This window comes from Chelmon rostratus, chromosome 22, assembly GCF_017976325.1.
Source record: "Chelmon rostratus isolate fCheRos1 chromosome 22, fCheRos1.pri, whole genome shotgun sequence".
In the NCBI taxonomy this organism is placed as follows: domain Eukaryota; kingdom Metazoa; phylum Chordata; class Actinopteri; order Chaetodontiformes; family Chaetodontidae; genus Chelmon; species Chelmon rostratus.
Genome location: NC_055679.1, coordinates 9,754,379 through 9,775,638, shown reverse-complemented (window position 1 = coordinate 9,775,638; position 21,260 = coordinate 9,754,379). Strand labels below are relative to the sequence as shown.

At 41.8% G+C, this 21,260-nt stretch overlaps 1 protein-coding gene across 2 annotated transcripts in view; it reads left to right on the top strand.

The window, feature by feature from the left end:
- Positions 1-3,102: 3,102 nt before the first annotated feature.
- LOC121625519 (gamma-secretase activating protein) overlaps positions 3,103-21,260 on the top strand; it is a 35,904-nt gene continuing 17,746 nt past the window's right edge. The window contains exons 1-25 of one of the 2 annotated variants that reach the window (XM_041963628.1): positions 3,103-3,401; positions 4,374-4,444; positions 5,524-5,580; positions 5,682-5,751; positions 6,060-6,107; positions 6,228-6,316; positions 6,754-6,823; positions 7,003-7,052; positions 7,395-7,520; positions 7,647-7,703; positions 7,815-7,861; positions 8,083-8,168; positions 8,308-8,310; positions 8,794-8,871; positions 8,979-9,065; positions 9,308-9,400; positions 10,390-10,558; positions 11,055-11,145; positions 13,398-13,467; positions 15,756-15,835; positions 16,040-16,120; positions 16,537-16,659; positions 17,007-17,062; positions 18,986-19,017; positions 20,982-21,043. In XM_041963628.1, the coding sequence (XP_041819562.1) occupies positions 3,314-3,401; positions 4,374-4,444; positions 5,524-5,580; positions 5,682-5,751; positions 6,060-6,107; positions 6,228-6,316; positions 6,754-6,823; positions 7,003-7,052; positions 7,395-7,520; positions 7,647-7,703; positions 7,815-7,861; positions 8,083-8,168; positions 8,308-8,310; positions 8,794-8,871; positions 8,979-9,065; positions 9,308-9,400; positions 10,390-10,558; positions 11,055-11,145; positions 13,398-13,467; positions 15,756-15,835; positions 16,040-16,120; positions 16,537-16,659; positions 17,007-17,062; positions 18,986-19,017; positions 20,982-21,043 (1,884 nt within the window). In that variant the 5' untranslated portion in view covers positions 3,103-3,313. The remainder of the gene's footprint in view (positions 3,402-4,373; positions 4,445-5,523; positions 5,581-5,681; positions 5,752-6,059; positions 6,108-6,227; positions 6,317-6,753; positions 6,824-7,002; positions 7,053-7,394; positions 7,521-7,646; positions 7,704-7,814; positions 7,862-8,082; positions 8,169-8,307; positions 8,311-8,793; positions 8,872-8,978; positions 9,066-9,307; positions 9,401-10,389; positions 10,559-11,054; positions 11,146-13,397; positions 13,468-15,755; positions 15,836-16,039; positions 16,121-16,536; positions 16,660-17,006; positions 17,063-18,985; positions 19,018-20,981; positions 21,044-21,260) is intronic. The other variant, XM_041963629.1, reaches the window with a different exon arrangement.

Below are 21,260 nucleotides of genomic sequence, written 5' to 3'. Positions count from 1 at the left end.
CGGGCGGGGGAAAGGGCGGGCGGATTGTCGTCACCAAAATCCGGTATGTTCGGTTCTTCTCGGCCAGCCAACCCAGTTTAACCAAAGATTGTCTATACTTACGAAGATGAACCAGATGCAGGCGAGACACCAAATGGTAAATTACTCCACCCCCCACTTCCTCTCATCATAAAGAAATTATACACAATAAAATAAATTAACTCTTCATTATATGACAAGGCTTGGCTCATGCCTTCTTTTAAATGCATGAATTTGTATTTTTTATCGACGTTTGTGGGAATGTTTCTTTCTACTTATGAATTTTTATATTTTTTGTCAAAATTCTGAGATTTTGTGTCATAGAATAAATAATTGAAAATATTAATTTGCAAATACACTGAATGCAAAATGTCGTATATTACTGAATATCTACTGCAACTGTAACTAACAAAATGGCATATCATATTCTGCATAAAAATAATAAAGGTACAACATATAGAATTTTGACCTTTCATAATGATTATTACATTCAATTTTGAAACATTATTTTTAACAAAACTTTTCACATTATGTGCCAACAGATGAGATTTTATGGGAAAAACACAGTTAATGCTTTTGGGGAGCTGTTCAAAAATCATATGGCGCCTTTGAGTATTTCGAGTCACAGATGCAACAATGTTCAGTCTGTTTGTAGTACAGTGAGAAAGTATAACAGTGGGACCTCTTTACTTCAATATCCTCTCAGAAGTGACGCACAGACGTCAGCCGCTCTTGTGTGCAGTTCTCAAACTGAGCAGACGGGGGCAATGTTGGTCGGCAAATTCGATCACAACATCAGCAAAGAGCAGAAAGGCTCATAGAGGGTGTTCATGCGTGCGTATACATGGTGTTGCTATTTAGCTAGTTTAATACAGTCAGAGGAATATTGCATTTATCTCTACTCAATTCACGTCATACCTTATTAAAGACCCTGCACAATAACACAGGTAAGTTTCTCTACTGTGGCCCCTTAGTCGTCTGGGAATTGCTGAGGCTGCCAGTCCATGAAAATCATGTCTGAGACTAGATTTTAGTGTCTTGTGATATTAACCGTTAACAAAGCCGTTATTATAACATGTATGCATACATACAATTAATACATTGAGATGAGGTGACAGAAAGACATCTATTCCTGTCTGCAAGTCTACTATAGTCAGTAAAATGGTCCATCTGCCAAAAGGCTTTATACAGGTGTGCCATTAAAAATCAGCCTACATTCTTTCATTATTATAAAGAAATATTTAGGTGTACTGTCAACCCACACAATGGTCTATTCCATAAGTCCACGCCTCCATTTTTATGCTCTTAAATCATCCATCCATCCATCCATTATCTATACACCGCTGAATCCTTTGCAGGGTCACGGGGGGGCTGGAGCCTATCCCAGCCGTCTCTCAGGCGAAGGCAGGGGACACCCTGGGCAGGTCGCCAGCCTACCACAGGGCTACACATACAGACAAACAACCACACACACCGCTCATTCACACCTATGGACAATTTAGAGTTATCAATTAACCTCAGCATGTTTTTGGACTGTGGGAGGAAGCCGGAGAACCCGGTGAGAACCCACGCTGCACAGGGAGAACATGCAAACTCCACACAGAAAGATCCCAGGCGGCTCTTAAATCAGTGATAAGCATTTCTTCTTTCTAACATCCTTCCTGTCCAACTGCTGCATTTGGGATGCTGTAGAAATGTGAGTATGCTGCAAATATGTGTGTTTTATCACAGAATGTAGCTCAACAGCTGCAAAAGAGTGTCTGGATCAAAATGGTAAAGGAAACAGAGGCATGTCGTATAACTGCTATAAAAAATGAGCAGAGAGGAAGAAACCTTCATTACCATTTCCCTCTTGGAGGGAATACAAGTGTCATGACATGCACAATTTTTAATGAGCTATGTCTGGAAGGAAACTGATGCAAGAACATTCAACAGCATCAGATTCAGTGGCCACAAAAACATGCTGTGGTTTCAGCGTGTGTGTCCGAGCCGCTTATCTTGACAAGCAGAGCAATGTTTTATAGCACATTAAAACGGTTAATACACAAAGGGAGACAAACTCGATAAAGGAATCTCACATCAAAACAACCAACATTACCTTGATTGAAAAAATCATGATAGATCTTAACTGGCTTGATAAAAACTCTAGGAGGACGGCCAAGACTAGCGCCAACCGATATGTGTGGCCTCAGCTTGCCCAAAATGCTTTTTTCTAATATTCTGGCACTGAATCAGATTTCTGGGCTCTGGGCTCTGTCCCAGTGTTTGGATGTATTTTCCGCAGCTTTAACACAACACCAGCACATTTCTCACTTTAAACACTGCCTCTACCTGATATTCCCCTAAATAAAGTGAAAGAGACTATTCTCCTTGACAAAGAGTGCTTTCCATGCTTTATTTCCTCCTTCTATTTGTTTGCCATCAACCCAACCGGCATGCGTGTAAATGGGAGACGGAGACTGACAGCAACTGCACAGAGTGTGACTGTGTGCAAGTCTCACTGAAGCAGGGGACTTGCATCAAGGAAACAAGCTCAAACTGGGTCTACTGCGTTTGCCACATGGCTGAGAAATGCAAATTGCACATTTTAATGTTGCAACTGAACTTTTGATCCTCTAACAAGACCATAAGGCTGGAGATAATGACGATTTTCATCACTGGTTAATCTACCAACGATTCTCAATTAATCATTTGGCTGTATTGCATGAGAAGTTTTAAAAAGTGCTGAGTGACAAACAATGCCCATCAGTTTTCCAGCTTTAAATTCCTTCCTCCCCCACAAAAAAACAGCACAAAATCTAAATAGATTGAATTTACAATGATTTAAATAGTAGCGAATCCTCAGCAGTTTGTCCCCACTTTAGGACCCACTGTATGAAAAAGAGAGGGCCGGCTGTCACAGATAAGACACCCGTGTGAAGTGCCCGATGGACGGGCTCGGTCATCCGGCGAGGCGGTGAGAGATTCCAACCCCGCGGGACTGATGCCTTCCTCGGCCTATGGCAGCGAAGCTCCCGGTCTTCTACTCCATGAGGAGGGAGGAGCCAACAGTGAGAAAACATAACATTTCCGCATGTCAACGACTTGTGTGAAGGCAAGAAGGAGAAGAAGAAGTAGACAGTTCATGTGTCTGGGTTATTTGCAAGTGCCCAAAGCTGACATGTAGACTTTCGGTCACATGATGCCACCAGCGGCCAGGTGCTGCCTCCTCACGGGGAAACGAAACACTCCGGAGTACTTAAAAAACCTCGACTTTGAGCCGAGAGCCAAGAAGAGAGAAGACTGAAGTGTACACATGCTGACATTAAAGCCAAAGTTTGACCTGCACAGAGATGTGGAGGCTGATATCCTCAGGAAGGAGGCGTCGGTCTGCAGGGTGAACGGTGAGGCGTTCAGGTGTCAACGGCCGGCGGCTTTTTCGCCGTTTCTTACGGTCGTCATAGCTTTTTGCTGGTAGTTAGCTAACAGTGCTAGCTAAAAGTTTCAGGTTTAAGTTCAACCGTTCACGTTTATTACAGAAACTGGAGTGAACTAACCTGTGTTATAGATTGTGTCATTACTACTACTACTCCTTACATACTCAGTTCCTCTGAGAACATTTAGCTAGGAGTGTTTTAGCTTTAGCTTCCAAAAAAGAAAAATCACAGTCCCCAAGTAGTTCCAGGCTAATACGCCACGACCAGTAGATGGCGCTCTTTACTGTTAACATTTCCTTTCTATACACCATGTAAAGGCAGCAATTAAAGTAAAATTTTCATTTAAATAAGTCAGTATGCCTTAAATCGTCTTGAAGATGGAACACAATTTAAAAGATAAGATACAGGAAAATACTATAGAAAATACAGTTTATGAGATTAAAAGCCTAAAATGTCTGTTCCATGATAACATCCTATATTTAATAAGAGAAAATCTAACATAAATCAACTGGAATGTGTGTTATTTTATTTCAGGTGTATGCAATCTTAGTACCACTGAATGTTTAATTTGCTTATGTTTGCAGGATCCAAACACTACAGCGAGACTCTCAGTTATCAAGCAATGAAACATTTAGTGTAAATTTACAATAAGTAAAAACACTTTCACCATAAACTTCCTGCTGAGTACACAGACAAATCATAAAAATGTGTTGAGAGTCATGCACGTCAATGGTGCTTATGCAGGTAATGCAGCAGCATCTCATTATACATCACAACATTAATAGTGTATGCTATCTAATACAGATTTCTGTCATATAATTCACCCACACATCTGGGCACATGTAATAACGACTGAATATACACTGGAAACTCACTCTATTCTCATTTAGCATAACACTTGAGATGTATGGGCTCATAATGATAATGCTGTGTCTGCAGAGTACTCCGGAGCAGTGGACACTCATATCCTGAACATTGAGAGAGATGGGGGCATCCTTTTCTCTTGGAAGGTAAGTCCACGGTGACGGCGCTGCATATTAAGAGCTTCCTGTGCTGAGCATTCTCGTGAAGTGAGTGTAATTATTCTAATCCTTATTAATTCAGTGCTGTTTCCAGCGCAGCTGTGTTGCAGCCTGCACTGGTCTCACTTTCTTACACTGTCAATGCCACGTCGTGTTATTTTGTTGAACTTAAGCCATGAAGTATACTGTTTAACTTACATTTATATGAAAGTAGCACTTAAAACTCATGTAGTAATCACTATGGTTGTCATTTCACCACCATCATTTTTATTAATTTCACTTGGATATATTTAGTGTAACATCTGGTTGAACTTGTTATTCTCTAATAAACACACTGCTCCCACTTTTCTCTTTACATTTGTCTAAGTAGCTCATGGGATATGTGTGATGTGACATTGTATGCACACTTAAATGCCAACTATTCCGTCTCTGCTCTTCCCAGTCATTCACTGAGGTTACAGTGAGTGAAATATTCAAATCCCAGATGCCATTTGTTTTGTCTCCGCCATTCATCATCAGATGGGCGCCATCAGATGAAAAGCTCTATATCCCTTTATGCAGATTTCTTTATAATTCCGCTTGACATATTTGGTATTTTTGGAAACCATGGGATCCTCGCTAGAATTTAAAATAAAGTTCTGTGTGTTGAAGCGTGCCTCTCTGCACAACATAAATTTTTAATGATAGATCCGCCACAGAGTCTGTGGGCTTAGGAGGTTAAAGACAGCGTGCAGCCTGCAAAGACAAAATAATCTCTTTTTTAGTGCAGGGTTCACAGTTTTACGCATGCCTGGCTGTGCCTTGGGTTTCAGAGTCGACTTCCTTTTATTTTAAAATCTTCTGAACCAAAAAAAGTAAGCGGTGAATTACCGGTTTGAAGTGAAGCAGGTCCAGTCAGGATAATCAGCAAGGTCAGATAGGGTAATGGAGAGGTCAAGCATGACGTTCCACATGCATCAATGTGGTGGAAGACGCTGATGGGAACTGGATTAGGATTATCCATCTTTGTAGTTTGACTGATTGAATGACACATGACCTAACAAGAGGATTCCATTCTATTCTCATAGGGAGCAACAGGGACCACCAGAATTGGAAAATATGACCCCAACACCAAACAGAACAAGGTATTGTCTGTGTCCAACGTCTCCTTCCCTTCGGGGCTGCAGATTTAGCTTTTGTGTTTGTGCCCGCCTGTTCCCACGTGGCTGTGTGTTCTCTCCAACAGCTCCTGTACACATTTGACAAGCAGGTGTGTGTCAGCAGCTGCTCCCTCAACAAGGAGGAGACGCTGTTAGGTGAGCCTCTGTAATGTATTGATAATGAATTGCCAGAAGCAGACATTGTTAGCAATACAGTGTTCCTGACCCCAAATCAGGCAATTAAGAGAGTATTTCATCTTGATCTGAGCCACCAAATTCATCCCTGTAACGTTGCTGTTCTGCAACCCATGAGAGCGAGGCTACAGGCACAGTTTGGATGCGGATTATTGACTGTAGCAGTGCCAAATCATAGTTAAAGAAAGGCTGATTCAGTGTAGTCTCTGTGGAAAATGTATGTAAATGAAGTCACATGACACCTGCCTTTTCTTTTCCCTCCCTCTCAGCTGTCAGCTTGGCACAAAACACCAGAGGAGTGGAGTGCATCAAACCAAGTAACACCCAACACTCTTTCTCTGTTCTATTGACAGACCATGTAGTGTTCAGCATATTGCATCTTTAACCTCTCTGGTCACATTCGTCAGTTAATTTCTTCCCACATTCTGACTGTGCAGTATCCAAGTGTCTGACTCTCCTGATTGAGATCCATCCCATCAGTAACACTAAAGTCCTCAAGGCGGTGGACTGCAGGGTCAAAGTGCAGGTAGAGTCTGTGTGTGTTGTCTTGGCCTCATTCATGAGGGTTTTACTGCAGCTGTGAGCTGATGTTGCAGTTATGGAGCAGTGGGGTTTACAGTGTACGAGCGCCATGGACTATTTATTTTACAAACTTGCTGAAAGTGCACTGTGCTGCAGTTGCTGTAGTCTCTTTTTTTATCTGTCTCTCTTTCTCTGTTATGTCCTTTTATCAGCAGAGGAATGTTATGAATGTAATGGTTATTAAGCCACAGTTGCTATAACCGTTGTACGCCTTGCTGTTGGTTGCACTCCATATTGCCAAACCACAAATTTAAACATATGCCAAGAATGTTCGAGGCCAGCGCTAAAATATGAAAATCAGCAAATGGAGCTCCTCCATCTGGTGACTGTAATAAACCACTCGCTCACGTGCTGACTCATGTTCTCTGTGGCTGTTCCTAGTTCCTTAACTCAGAAGCTGACAGGAGATCAGTGCTGGAGAGCCACCTGCTGCTGCTGACTGAGGACGGATGTGAGTGCGTGCGCCTGTAATGCGTGTCCGTCTGCGCGGGCTGTATTTCTTTGATCTGTCACGAAACAGATCAGCACATTTAAAGAGAAAAAATCTGCATTTTTGCGTTTGTAGAGGGAAAAAAAAGCATTCCATTGGAAATAGTTGTCATTGTGCATAGTTATGCTTGTGTGTTTCAGATGTGGACCTCTACCATGTTCTGCTGACAAGACAGGAGGGTTATAGAGTGGTGAGTTGGACTCTACATTCACCACATTGCTCACTTCAGCCAGCTCTCTCTCTTTTTGAGAGAGGTGTCTGTGGAGAGGCCTCAGACTACAAATTGTATGGAAGATTTTTCTGCCTGGCGGGTTCTGTGCTGGGGTATAAATTACTTGCACATATCTAATAATAATGATAATAAAAAGCAAAAAGTTTGGAATGTATTTACATAACCCGGTGTAAAGAATATATGGTTTCAACCTCATTTTCAGTCCATGAAACATACTGCCTCTCGTGTCCTCCTGGGGAGCTTTCCATTAACAATTCAGTGTGTCTACAATATGAATATGAATGTGTTTGTGTGAACCAGGTGATGGCGAATGCCGAGCGCTTGTCCAAAACAGCGGAGAGAATAGTGGAGGAATTCTGCTGGGTCCAGTGGGACGGACTCACCCAGAGACTCTACTATCTTGCTCATAATGGAGCGCACACACAGGCACGTACAGCTTTGCTTGCGAGGACGCCGCAGTGAATTGCTTTCATGTCACACTGCCCGTAGATGGCACAAAAACAAATTGTCTTCAGAGTGGGAACACTAAACAACAAACAACGTCTTTCACAGGATAAGTTCCTGATGCGATGTGTTCAGTTTTACTTCAGCCACAACTGTGAAACTGTGGTAAGTCATCTCTGTGTCTTATGATTTCATAAATGACCAGTGTTTTGTTATAATAACAGTGTGACCTGATCATAACGTATAATTGTCCCACTTTATATGACTCGCCCACAGCTGGAACTCCCATTAGAGTTGCCTGCTAATTCCTTCCACACTGTCAAGTAAGGCAACAACTACTAGTACAGAATAAATATAGAAATGTGTGTTTTTTTAGTACTTCATCACGTATTCTGCATTCCTTTGAATTATTGACATGTACCGGCAATCAGAAAAACTAAAGTGAATACATATGCTGTGCAACTCATTAGTTTGCACTTCACCTTCATAACTAACTCAGACTTTGGTGTATGCGTGTGTGTGTGTATGTGTGTGTGTGCAACAGGTTTGTAAATCTGGGTTTCGACCATTATCACCTGGAGAGACCGGAGAAGGAGCTTGTTAGGATGGAAGTGTTCACAAACAGAATAGGTAACACACCCAGGCACATGAATCCTGCCTGCACGCATATAATCTCTCACACTCAACAGATATAAATAAACTGACTTCCCAGTTACGTGACTAATGCGATGTGTTTGTGTGCTTTGCATTTCTGTTTCATGAAAACAAGAACGTAAGTCCCACGCACAGCTCAGAGTCATAATCTGTAGCACATGATGATTCAACAAAATGTTTTACCATACACGCAATAAAACACAAAAATCAATGTTTTTGAGCAAGGCTGAAGGCATTTTGTAATTCATCATCTCAGTAATGATACAATGATTTCAGAAGTGGTGTATTGTGTTTTGGAATTACGACATTAGAACTGGTGAAATCCTTCTAACCTCTAACAAGGGATGAGTCATTTTTAGAATTACTGTTTGATTCGTTCACTGAATTGTTGATCTTATTCATGAATCTTTAATCTCTGAATCAAATACAAAATCTCAATCATTCCCCCCATTACTGTCCCCTCACTGATTAATATATCTTTAAAATGTTTACATACCGTATGTGAGTATATTTCCTTTCCTAACATATCAACCGATTTATTTGTTGTTGATTATCATGAATATTGTCTTGGATTACTGCTCCGTCCTGTGGTGGTTTTTAGGAAGCATGTGTGTGTGCTACAGCCAGCCACTTAAAGACAAACAGGAACTGATCTACACCGTGGTTCTAGTTCACAAAGGTGTGTATGCTACCCACTGTTGTGCATTCAAAGAATGTATAACACCAGTCCTATTTCTGTCTCTTTTCCTCTGCAAATGGTGATTTGGATTTGCTCTCTTTCTGCAGACTGCAGCAAGACGTTCAGAGTACCTCTGGGCAGCGACCCGTCGCCGCAGAAAGCCTCGCAGCTCCATCCGCTCTTCATCCCTATAGGTCACTGCACACACGGACACCTAATACCGTCATACACACACAATCAACACTGCAGCTTCAACAAAGTGTCTGAGGCTGACTGCCAAACATGCATCCCCTACTTTTGCATTCAAACCAGAAACACAGACACATAAAAATACAAATGAGAGTGTGTATCGTTGTGCTGGACAATAAATGTCTGGTGTGTGTACAGCATGCTAACATATACCCTGACTGTGATGCTGTGTTATTTCTCTATGTAGGTTACTACATCCTGGTGTATCTGCAGGGTTATTTCCTCCATTGTATCAACACCAGGCAGCAGGAGGTGCTCTGTCACTCCCTCTTTCTCTCGGGTAAGACAAGGTTTTTGTACAAACCATGTTCAAGCTGAGTGGTGGCTTTGGAGCAGTTGGTTCACCTTGTTTCTCAGCTGCAGTGCAAGCTCCCAGTCTGATAGTGTAGCCACCTCCCCCCCATAGTTTCAGATGGGAGATATATGCCGTGAGTTTACTATGTTTCCCAAGTTCCTGTATCTGTTTTAGTTTGTTAAATAAACAAAATTAACTCACAAAATGTCAAGAAAGGAAGTGTCTGTACACGTATTATCATATAACAAAAAATAGAACTGTAGACCTTCTGACTTTCTTTCTTTTACCGCTCTAAGATGAGCTAAAAGGCCTTTCTTTAGCCTTTATTTATTTAGGGAAGTTTCACCGAGAGGAAGCCACTCTTTTGCAGGAACGCCCTGATCATATTCGTCACACACACACACACACACACACACACACACACACACACACACACAGAGCGGTCACGGTTAAGGGCCCTGCTCAAAGGGCACCTCAGTGGTAGTAACAAGGGAGGCGCAAGCGCTGCTTTTTCCCTCCCCCCGCTCATATCATCCTGCTGGTCTGGGGTGTTGAACACTTCACTCAAACTCAACAGAAACAAAACAAAACTCTCTCCACTGTCCCAACAATCACCAAGTCTGGTTTGGTTGAAATAAACCAATAAACCACTCATGAAAATCCCCACTGCTGCTGAGCAACCTTCCTCTCCCACTTTACTTTATTCCTCTGCTGTCCCTGCCTGACGTGTCTCACCTCTGCACTGTATTCCCTCCCCGTCAAGCTCGCGTCTGTGGGTCTCGAAGGTTGTGAGCAGAATACAGTGAGCAGTTAGCAGTTACTCGGGTGATATGCTGCCCCTGATTTGTTTGGATTGACCATTGAAAGGTGTCTGAATGTTAGAAATGACACCTTCAAACTTGGAACCTGTACAAACTGAGGGAAGGTGGTCCTCATATTAACTCTTATTCTCTGTCTGCCTCAACAATCTTAAGGTCTTGACGTGGACTTGAACCTGCAGTGTCAGTCAGCTGACATGACAGTCTTGCATGCAGAGGAAGAGTCTTGCAGTAGTCTGTTGGACCTGGCCAGCGGGAGGATCCAGGCTGCTGAGCTCAACCCTGACTACCTGCTGCAGATGCTGCGATCAGACGCTCCTTCTAGGTGAGCATGATTCATAACTTTTTGTGGAAATGAAGGACTTCTGTATATTGGGGTTGTGATTTAGATGGTATTTATATGCATAGCGGAGGTGCTTGAGAGCAGAGGAGAATATAAGTAGGCAGGAAGCAGACGAGTGGAACGTTATTTTTTGAAAAGTTATTTTTGTGCATGCACCTGCAGAGTTTTTCTGGAATAAACAGCAGCTTTAACTTGAATCCTGGCCAGCAGGCACCTTGGATTCAACCACCCTGCTCAATAAAGATGAATCAGTGGCCCCTTGCTTGCTTTATTCTTTTCTCAGACACTTTTTGGTTCTTTTTTATTCATTCATTTATTCATTCATTTTGAACTTGAATCCACTTTTTAAACAGCACATACATCATGGTACTGTACCTGACTGTTGGCTGTCTGCCTGTGCATCTGCCTTTTTGTCTCGCTGTTTGTATATGCTTATGCTGTATAAAAGTAAATTTGTTGTATGTCACCTCCATCCAAGGTGGCCCTGCAGCAAGACTGACCCGCAGCGCCTGGCCGCCCTCCACTGCCTGCTGGTTTACATGGGAAACGACCCAAACCTGGAACTGAAGGTACAAATGAAGGCAGGAAAGGTGTTGGAGGACAGAAATTGTCAGTTTTTGTGTCAATGCAGCATGCAATGTTATTTCTTCCCCCCTGATGAAGATATTGCATGTAATCTGGGCCCACGGAACGTAAACTTTTAACCAGGACTTTCACACATCACACTCTTATTTGTAGAACATAAAGGTATTGAAAACTTTAGTTGCTATGACGGTTTAAACAAAGACACTTGATCAGTGATATCTTCTTGTTGGAGAGAGACCGAATGTAGATGTGAGGGAAGGATAAAGAAGCAGAAAAGTGGGAAATCTGACTGAGAATGCAGCCACTTTTAATAAAATGTGCATGTTAATTTCAGCATAAGATTTTACTAGCAGAGATGTACTTTAAAGAGAATGAACAGCTCAGTAAAATTAAATAGACGAGGTTAGAGATGGCAGCTTTTCTGACCTTCTGTGTAAATTCGGCAGGCGTCGAACCTCGAGGTGGAAGTGAGCAGATGGAGGGAAGAAGACAGAAAGAGAGAAAAGACGGGATGCTGCCATAAAGCAGGAGAGGAGAGGAGACAAGTGGACAGAGATCAAGCAGTCAGACAAAGACAGAAATAAAGGGACAGATATTTTATTTGGGCACAGCGCTGACTGTGACTCAGACTCTATTAGTAGTTCACCTAAATTAAGATGTTCCAGCTGCGTTGATAGATTGTAATAAATTCTTTCTTTAGAGGTTAAATGAGTCACCAGCTTCATTAGTGCAGCTAGCAGTGGGAAATTGGACACCAGGCATAACTTTTGTGTTCTTTGTAGAATTTGTTAATGGGGTCAGCAGCACAAAACGTAGCAGTTTTAATAAAGGTGATTGCTTGTTAACATTTTTTGCTTTGTTCACATCGGTTCAGAATACCGGGCAAATGAAGCTCATCGACTCCGACTTTTGCCTCTTCTTCTTCCTCTCCACACAGTTGTTATACAGTATCTCAGTTTCTGGACACAAGACTAAAACTGACTTTGGCAAAGAGACATTTCCTCAAACAGCAAAAGGACGGGGCAACAGAAAATGAGTTTTCACTCGGCTGCACTATGGCTGTGAGATTTTGCAGGGACTATCTTTGAGCACATCATTAATTTTTCATGTTTCTGTAATGTAAACATTCACTGAAGCCACGCCATCTGAACAATTCTTATCAGTCACTGGAGCTGTTTTATTGAGATAAGATATCCACTGTTTGAAGAGTCCACAGCCATACTGGTGGTTAGCATCAGCATGCTAAAATGCTCACAATGACAATTCTAATATTGAAGCTCAGCAAATATGTATTCACCATCTTAGTTTAGTGTGTTAGCGTGCTGATGTCAACCTGCTGGTGGCGCTAGATGAAAAGCTTTTAAAGGCAACACCCCTCTTTACCGACCGATCGACAGACTGACCGACTTTGCCATCCCTCGAGCCAAGCTGCTAGCATGGCTAAAAAATGATGTCTTGTGAACACTGAACAGCCAAAATGAAGAAGGTTTTTAAATGCATACTTCCACATAATGGGACATGCACATGAATACTTTATAATACTGTTTCACTTTCTTGTCGAAGATCAACACCAGTTTCGTGTTCGGGTGTTTCAATATGAAGCTACAGCTAGAAGAAAGATTAGCTTAGCATGGGAGCTTGGAAGCAGCCAGCCTAGCTCTGTCCAAAGGTAACTAAATCTGCCTACTAGCACCACTAAAACTCTCTAATTACCAAGTTATGTCTTGTTTGTTTATTCCAGTGTTATTATCACCCTCGGGTTGCCAGTCAACCAGCAGAGACTCCAGGAAGTCGCTGTGCTTGTCTAGAAAAGTATATTTCACCCTCATAAAACCGCAACTTGTTGTCTTTACGCTTTAGCCTCTGCCAAGATTGAAATGAGATATAATGTCTTAATAAGTGAGCTTTAAAGGTGCTTTTTTTTACTTGCTTTGGACGGAATCAAGCTCGCTGTTGCCCCCTGCTTCCAGTCTTTATGCTAAGCTAAGCTACACAGCTGCTGGCTGTGGCTTCATATTTAATGCACAGACATGGTAGAATGGTTTCTTCTCTGTAACTCTCAGTAAAGCAAGTGAATATTTCCCAAAGTTTCAAACTGTACACAGTAATTTAAAGCACATTAATTTTACAGAGTGAAAGCTCCAGTATGTTAAAAGATGAACTTGTTGTGCAGCTGTCATGTTGCTCTCCCGCCACTTTCACACATGTCTCCTGTGCTTCTCTATCCTGCCTCTAGATAATTGAATGGCTGTGTGACAACGTGAACGCCTTCGAATCCTTTGATCAGATCCAGGAGTTTATTCTAGGTCAGTGGCAGCTGAAGCACGGGGGACACAAGTCTCCTGGGTATCACTCCTTCTTCCTTTTAGAGTCCGAACTACTCTCTCGACCTTTTATGTCTCCTGTCTGTGGTCACTAGACTGTTTACTGTCTACACAAAAGCGAATTCTTTCATCCGGTCTGTTTGGCTCTTAAATTTCCCCTCGCAGACTTGTGCCAACGCAAGTCTGGAAAGTGTGGATTAGAGAATGAACGTAGTTATTTTGAGACCTTGGAGACTTGCGGCTCGCACAGAGCGGTTTGTTAAAATACGCTGAAGTCCTAGTAGACACACAGCAACACATTTGAGAGTCCCACAGTGTCAGTCTGAGGAGAATAACACCAGAATGGTACACAATATTAATTTTATATTTCCGAAAACAGTCATCACCTGGAGAGTAGATGATGGCATTAGATGTTGGAGCACCTTGCTGCAGACATTTGCATGCTATTTCTGCTGCTACAACGACTTTAACTTTCTCTAAGATACAGAGTCATTATTAATATAGGTGATGCCGTACAGTATATGAAAACAATTTTGTTGACCTTATAAATAAAACATTAGTAGCCTGTACTCACTTGTGATTATGGCAGGACCAGGGGCGGGCAGGCCTACTAACAGAGGGGGGCTTGTGGGCCCTCTTCCCCAGTCACTGAATAATTTAATCTGTAATATTGTTCATAAATATAATAAAAACTGCCAGAAGTATGTCCACTGAATCATAAAAAATGTCCACAGTTTATCATTTTATAATATTATTATGTATAACATTATTATAATAGTCCTTTAACAGTGCTGTTTGGTGACTTACATTGAGCTGAAAACACTATACTTGTTAAAAGTACCACATTTTATTATGTAATATTCTCTAATATCACTTTAAAATCACATAATATCTTTTGATTCTGCTCTGTCGTGGTTACACCTTGTGACATACTCAACATTGTCTTATTATTAATTAATCATATCATTTGATAGCACATTCTTCTTTAGTCACTACTCATCAGTGCGTTTCTTATTTTTCTCACATATCAGCATCATATTGTACGATCGTGACTGAATCTGTTCGTTCGGTCCAGCGTCTCTGCGGAGACTCTGGACTGTCTCCCCAGAGAGTCTGGACAGGGGAAGAGATTTGTCTGCCAGTGACTGGTGCCACTGCAACAGCCAACGCTGAACAGAGGAGGCAGAATATTCATAAAACACCCACATCAGGATCACAGCGCCCAGGCCGGTGTTACTGGCCTGTACTGCTAGTGTACCGCCGAGGCGCAAGGCAGCAGTGCACACAACGGTCTGCCATTAACATCATTTCAGTACCAGGGAGAGCACACGCCTCGGATGTGAATTTAACAATAACCAAGATATTACTCTGTAGAACCAGCAGCAAAAATAACCATCCTCACTGTCAACAATTTAACCACAGTATGAATAACACTAGAAGTATTGCCGGCTTTTCTCTCGCATTAAGAGTATCAGAACAGGTTTGCCACAAATCCACCATATGTCACCATAATGCACACACAGATTTGTTTTTAGTTGTTTTTTTGTTTTTTACTTAGCTAGGCTTGTGTGTTTCTCAAAGATGTTCAGTTCAACCAAAATAATGAATTACGCTGTTACCTCCAAAGAACAAACTAAATACTAGTTAATGTCCAGTTTCAGATGTCCAGCCGTGTCTGTTTCACACTGACAAACCTGCCAGTTGCTAAAAATTCAACAGAAAAAAAACACAACAAAATGTTTCACGAAGCTTCTCTGCCTAAATGCATCTGTTGGTTTCTTTTACAGTAGCTTAACTCTAGAACAGTCTCCCTGGAAAAATATCTCACCAGTGCTAATTCAAAATATACTGCATGGTATTCTGCAACTTGTATGAGCTATTCATTTATGTCAAACTAAATTCATTATAAAATTCAGCATTTTTTAAAAACGAAGGTCAGGGGGCCTTTTCCAGGGCGTGCCAGGCTGACAGCACTGCAGGAAACAAACCACAATGCCACCAGAATAGAGAAGGACAGGAGAACAGCAGATGCATATCCCCCTGCATGATATTAAATCTGATATCATATGGGACGGGTCATTGGTTCAAATGCCCTGTTTGTCCTGTAGTTATTTTAAGATAAGAACTCTGGATAACCGTGATGTATAAAATAGAAGTCTTAACTGCTCTCTCTCTCTCTCTCTCTCTCTCTCTCTCTCTCTCTCTCTCTCTCTCTTTCTCTTTCTCTCTCTCACACACACACACATACACGAACACACACACTCAAACAGCCTCTTTGTACAGAATAAGCTATGAGAAATCTCTCAGCCTGGATAAAGTCCTTCCTTACTCCTCTGTATTTGACAAGAAGGTACCCAACCAACACACACACACACACACACACACACACGTACATACATTTCCACATGCATAAAGGCATAAGAAATAAACAGGCAGCCATATATATGGATATGAATGCAAAGAGGACACACAGTTCCATTTCTTTCTTTGTGCCTTAAATAGTTCACACACACACACACACGCACGCACTTTGGTCTGTCTGTGTGTGTTCTAGGAGATACCAGTGTGTCTGTTCGAGGTCTCTGGTGTGTTGTGTACCACTGAGCTGCACATTGAAGCTGTGTTCAAAGGAAAGGTAAAAAGTTTTAAAACAGATTTATTGCATTAAAACTACTTTTAAGTTATCATTGAACGATATGTATGACTGTTGTATTTATCATAGTATAGAGTCTCCTCACTACTCTGTTTCCTGCTCCATTTCCAGAACCACTTAAAACTTGGCCTTACGTTTAGGTTGGTGATTAAATCGACACAATGGAAAGACTGTAGTCGACTTCATTCAGACTTTAGAATGACATTTATATGTAAAACAGTGTGATTTTATATAAACTGCGCCTGCTTGCACACAATTTAGACGTAATTATCCTCAATCGTTTTGCAGCAATGCCCTTGCTGTGTCACTGTAGTGTTGTTGTTTGTGTGCGTGCATGTGCGTGCATATGTGTGTGTGTGTGTGTGTGTTTGTGTGTGTGTGTGTGTGTGTGTGTGTAGGCCAGAAATCTCCAGGGTTTCTGGTCAGAGCTGCAGTGGAACACTGAGAGGACAAAATATCTGGATGCTGTTCCCAACCCCAGATACAGAACCTCACACATACAAGCCGACTGGGATAAACTGGTGAGTGTGTGTGTGTGTGTGTGTGCATCTATTTACGTGTGTGTGCCCCGACAAAAGCCTCTCGTGTTTATCAGTTAACATAAATCACAACCAATCTATATTGCCAAAAAGGAAGTTAAATTGATTAAATTGAAGGTAATTGTTTGGACATGCTAGTTCTTGTGTTCTGTGTGTGTGTGTGTGTGTGTGTGTGTGTGTGTGTGTGTGTGTGTGTGTGTGAGTGTGTGTGTGTGTGTGTGTGTGTGTGTGTGTGTCTTTGTGTGTGTCCTTGCCAGCATTCCTATGGGTTTGTGTCAGACAATGGCAGCATATTTTCAGCCCTCCCATGATGGTGTTGCTTGTTTCAGAGGTCCGAGAGGAGACCATCCGGCCACATGAATCACATGGAGGAGAACACGAAGAAGTAGGTCTGCCTCCCACTGGAGCTTTGTTAGGAGAAGAGCATTAGTTTAAACACACAGTCCTAAAACTAGAAGGAAGGCATGACTGCACCTGTTTGAAAAATTACACCATTTGCTCCACTGAGGCACTGTAAGGTCAGAATTTCACCACTTAGCCCTTTTTATGATGAATGTTTGAAGTGTTTTAGCGCTATTAACACTGAAGTTTTTAAAAGATATTAGCTAATTTCGCAAAACAGCCTCACCACAAGGTCCATTTAGCAGCTTTTCTGGAGCTGATAAGCTGAGTTGCCTGATGGAGGAACTATAATTAGTTTTCTAAATTGATTGGGTTTGGAAAAGTATTTAATTTGTGCACTTTAAAGCCAACAATAGCTACAAAACTGCTAAGCAAGTTCAGCTATCCTTGGAAGTTACATTGATTTTCCCAACAGAGGTAGTCTGATAAAAGCCTCTGTGGCACACAGCTCTAATCCCACTGGTTCCTACTGATTAAAATCTTTCATATTTATATTTATTTATATTTCCTAAAGCAGCTGTGCACTGTAGGTTTTACCAAATCTTACTCATACAGGAGGAAGTGTGTATTATGTGGGGACCATTTTCAGCTGTGGATTAATACACATTTGGTGCTCGAGTGCTTATTCACAGCAGCAGGATGGTGTATGTGGGATTGTCTTAATAAACCACAGTGACCATGTTTATCATAATGAAGGGACGTATCACCCAGTGCAGCAGCGTAGCTCATTGTTTTTAATAGTGGGATAAGAAGAATAAGATACAAGCTTTGGTTACACAGACAATACTTGTCGCAGGATCAATTCATTATTGGTTTTGGGATTTTCATGGGAATTTTTTTTAGTAACTAAAATATAGAAAATCGCAGCTTTACCCTTTAACTATGCTGGAGTGCATTCACACCCAAAGTGTTTCAGCTTCTCAGCTCACATAAGTTCTGAGGTAAAAGTTCAGTTAAAGAATAACACATAATCTGATACGATAAAGATGCAAAGCAAGTTTAAAGTGCTTTTATGCTTTAGTGCTTTAGTAAAACTCCCTGGTTTTACAAAAAAAAATGATCTGATTACTTGATGGGTCCTGTCTGGAATCTAAATCAAATTCATTCCTCAATTTTCATGACCTGTTGGGAGCCTTGATGAATATGCCTCTTACCTGCTCTTTGCAAGGCGCTATGAATATAAATGTGGAACAGGATCATGGAAGGCAGGCGTTCAGTTTCCGTTACCAAAGTCAGTGTAAACCACTCTGGAAAACACTGGCCACAAAGAACAAAAACGTCTGTTCTCTATCTCTTGACCATGCCGTTACTTGATGTCTTCCTCCTGATGCGGCTGCTTTGCTCTCTCTGAAGTGGACTGTCTTACCGCCGTCTCTTTTGGTTTCAACTATCTGCACAGACTCCCAAAACCTTAAAAGCACACAAACCCCAGTTCTCGCTCTGATTATATGCATTAATGACCTGCACGATCCTGTTACCGGGTTACTCTCTGACTGTGCAATATCCACTTTCAATTAAAATACCTTAGAAATGAGGCTATAACTAGAGACTGTCAAACATTTATGACCAAGTGACTTGATGACGGGCATGTACCCGTGTGCACCACTGATGTAAACCTGATCTGAATGAAATATACCTCATACCTGTTCTGTTTGTGCAAGGGTTCAAACCAACAGCCTTCTGGTTCATAATTAGCTTGCCCCAGGCCAAACTTCAGCACCTGCTTGCAAAGTTTTTGCTTTTATGGTTATTTATATATATATTTATATTATATCTATATTTTTGCTGTCGACTGCAGCAGTGAAGTATTATACTGCCTCGGCTTACTGCATGAAAAGTAAGACTCTTATTATAATGCTGGCTTGAGGGATTGTTTTCATGCGAAGCTTTTCTTCTGATTTTGTAGAGTTCTATCAATGGTGGACACCTGGTGTCTTGGTAAGACGGCACGAGCACACTGAACACACACATTCCCTCGCAAACATAAATCCATAGATGCAGCACACGCAGGTACACAGACACACACAACGCAAGTGTGAATGTCATAAATAACAAAACCCTGGCTGATTCTGCGTGGCTCAAAACTGTGTGCGAGTGTGTTTAGGTTTGTGTGCGAGCGTGTTCTTTTGAGGTCGCATTCTTTATGCCCACTGGAGAATTCAGCTAAACAGAACCACCATGCTAATTTATCTTGGGGGGCGAGGTTGAGAAGACAGAGAAGGGAGGAAGAAAGGGAGAAACGGGGTGAAAAATACAGTGAAGGAAAAAAATTTAAAGCTGAAGAATGCTACGATTACATAACAATGGGGAGTTAGGTACTTCCTTCTCCTCTCTCCCTCTCTCTCTCTTCTTGTGTCTCGCTCTCTCGGCGCAGCTGTTTTGTGTCAACCAACCAATGCGGGACCTTCCCTTACCTCAGTTTATACACATGGATGATCTCATACACCCACAGCCTCTCTCAGATTCACTAGTAAAACACACGCTCGCTGCATTATGATCAATTTCACTGCACCAGCACTTAAACCCAGATGATAGCACTCGTGTAAGAAGCTGCCGCAAAGATTTCCTAACAGATATGTGGTGGCTATATGGTGCTGTGTTGCATGTATTTCATTGGTTGTTACAGGAACATGTTGGCTTTTGCAGCTATGTTAGATTAAAATGGACACAGTTGACTTTTTTAAACCCAGAATGTTTGCATTGAAGATGAAAGATGAATCAAGATTTTCTGTTAAAAATGACTACAAAGTTCTGCATACCAGAAAGTCTTCTAGACAGGTGATCCTGATCAAGAAGTGGTACAAAATTGTTGAAAATGGGAAAATCTTACCTGATGAAAGTCTGAAACATCATAAATGCAGCCATGCTAGTTGCTCTGTGAGGCTGTACTATGGCACAGTGGTGCTGAAATGCTAACCACAGAATGCTAACATGCTCACAGTGACAATCCCTACATGCTGATGTTAAGCAGGAATAATGTTTACTTTGTGTAGCATGTTAGCATGTTAGCATTTGCTAATTACCACTAAATGCAAAGTACAGCTGAGGCTAATGGAAATCTCATCATTGGACAAAATAAATGTTGTCATTAGGCTTCATCGTCTGAGGAACATAAATATCTGCGCCAAATTTGTTAGCAATCCATCCAATAGTTCTTGAGATTTTTTAGGAACGGAGTGATGGACTGACTTACAGACACTGCCATCCCTAGAGCCATGCCGTTAACAGGGCGGGAAAGGCCCTTCACACCTTCAAATGGCTTGTTTTGTCCAACCAAGGGTGAAAAACCAAAGAGATCCCATTAGTTTTACAGTCTGACTATCTGGAGCCAGTAAAGCTTCTGATAGGCATATAGTTGATCTTGCAGCGCAGCCTGTCAGCTGTGCCCTGCAAGCTCTTTTTATATCTGCAACATACTACACTGCAACATCAAAAAAAAAAAAAAAAAGCTTCTTGCATGTGTGTACAAGTGATCAAAAGATGATGATGTTGTGTTTGTGCATGCAAGTGTGCAAAAATTCATCCACAGAGCCGAGTTGGAGCATCGTCCACTTTCGTGTGGCTGACATAAAAAAAAAAAACAACTGTAGCACACACACACACACACACACACAGCAGGATTGCTGCTTCATAACCCCAGAGCTTTAGGATGTATTTTTAAAGCGAACCCACCCTAAAAGAACCCATTCATGTCTTCGGTTCAGTCCTCTTTTTTATTAAAGCCATAAACAAGTCAGAGTTTGGGTTTCTTCCATTCCTACTGATGGCCTGTTTAATGATGTTACTGCACTGACACACCTGAGGCTACCTGTTGTGTTCATTTTAGGGCAGATGCAGCATCAAAGGTTTCTTCAAACGTCTCTTTTATGTGTGTGTTCCCTCTATTGCCTGGTCTCTGCTAGACAAGAAGCTGGTGCCACTTTTCCAGGAGGAGGACCATCAACAGAGGGCGCTCGTAGGCCTGGTGAGGGAGTAGCTGAAGGCAGTCAATGGCTGCAACACAAGCACACACACAAACACACGCATAGACCCTTAGTTCCTATAAAGGGAAAATCAGAATGCCGCACATATTAACAAATCAAGGCGATTGTGCTACGACAGAGTTGGCTGTAAAAATACTCTGAGTTGACAACGGAGGTATGTGCTGGGCTGGTGCTTGACTGCGTGGGTGTCCACACACC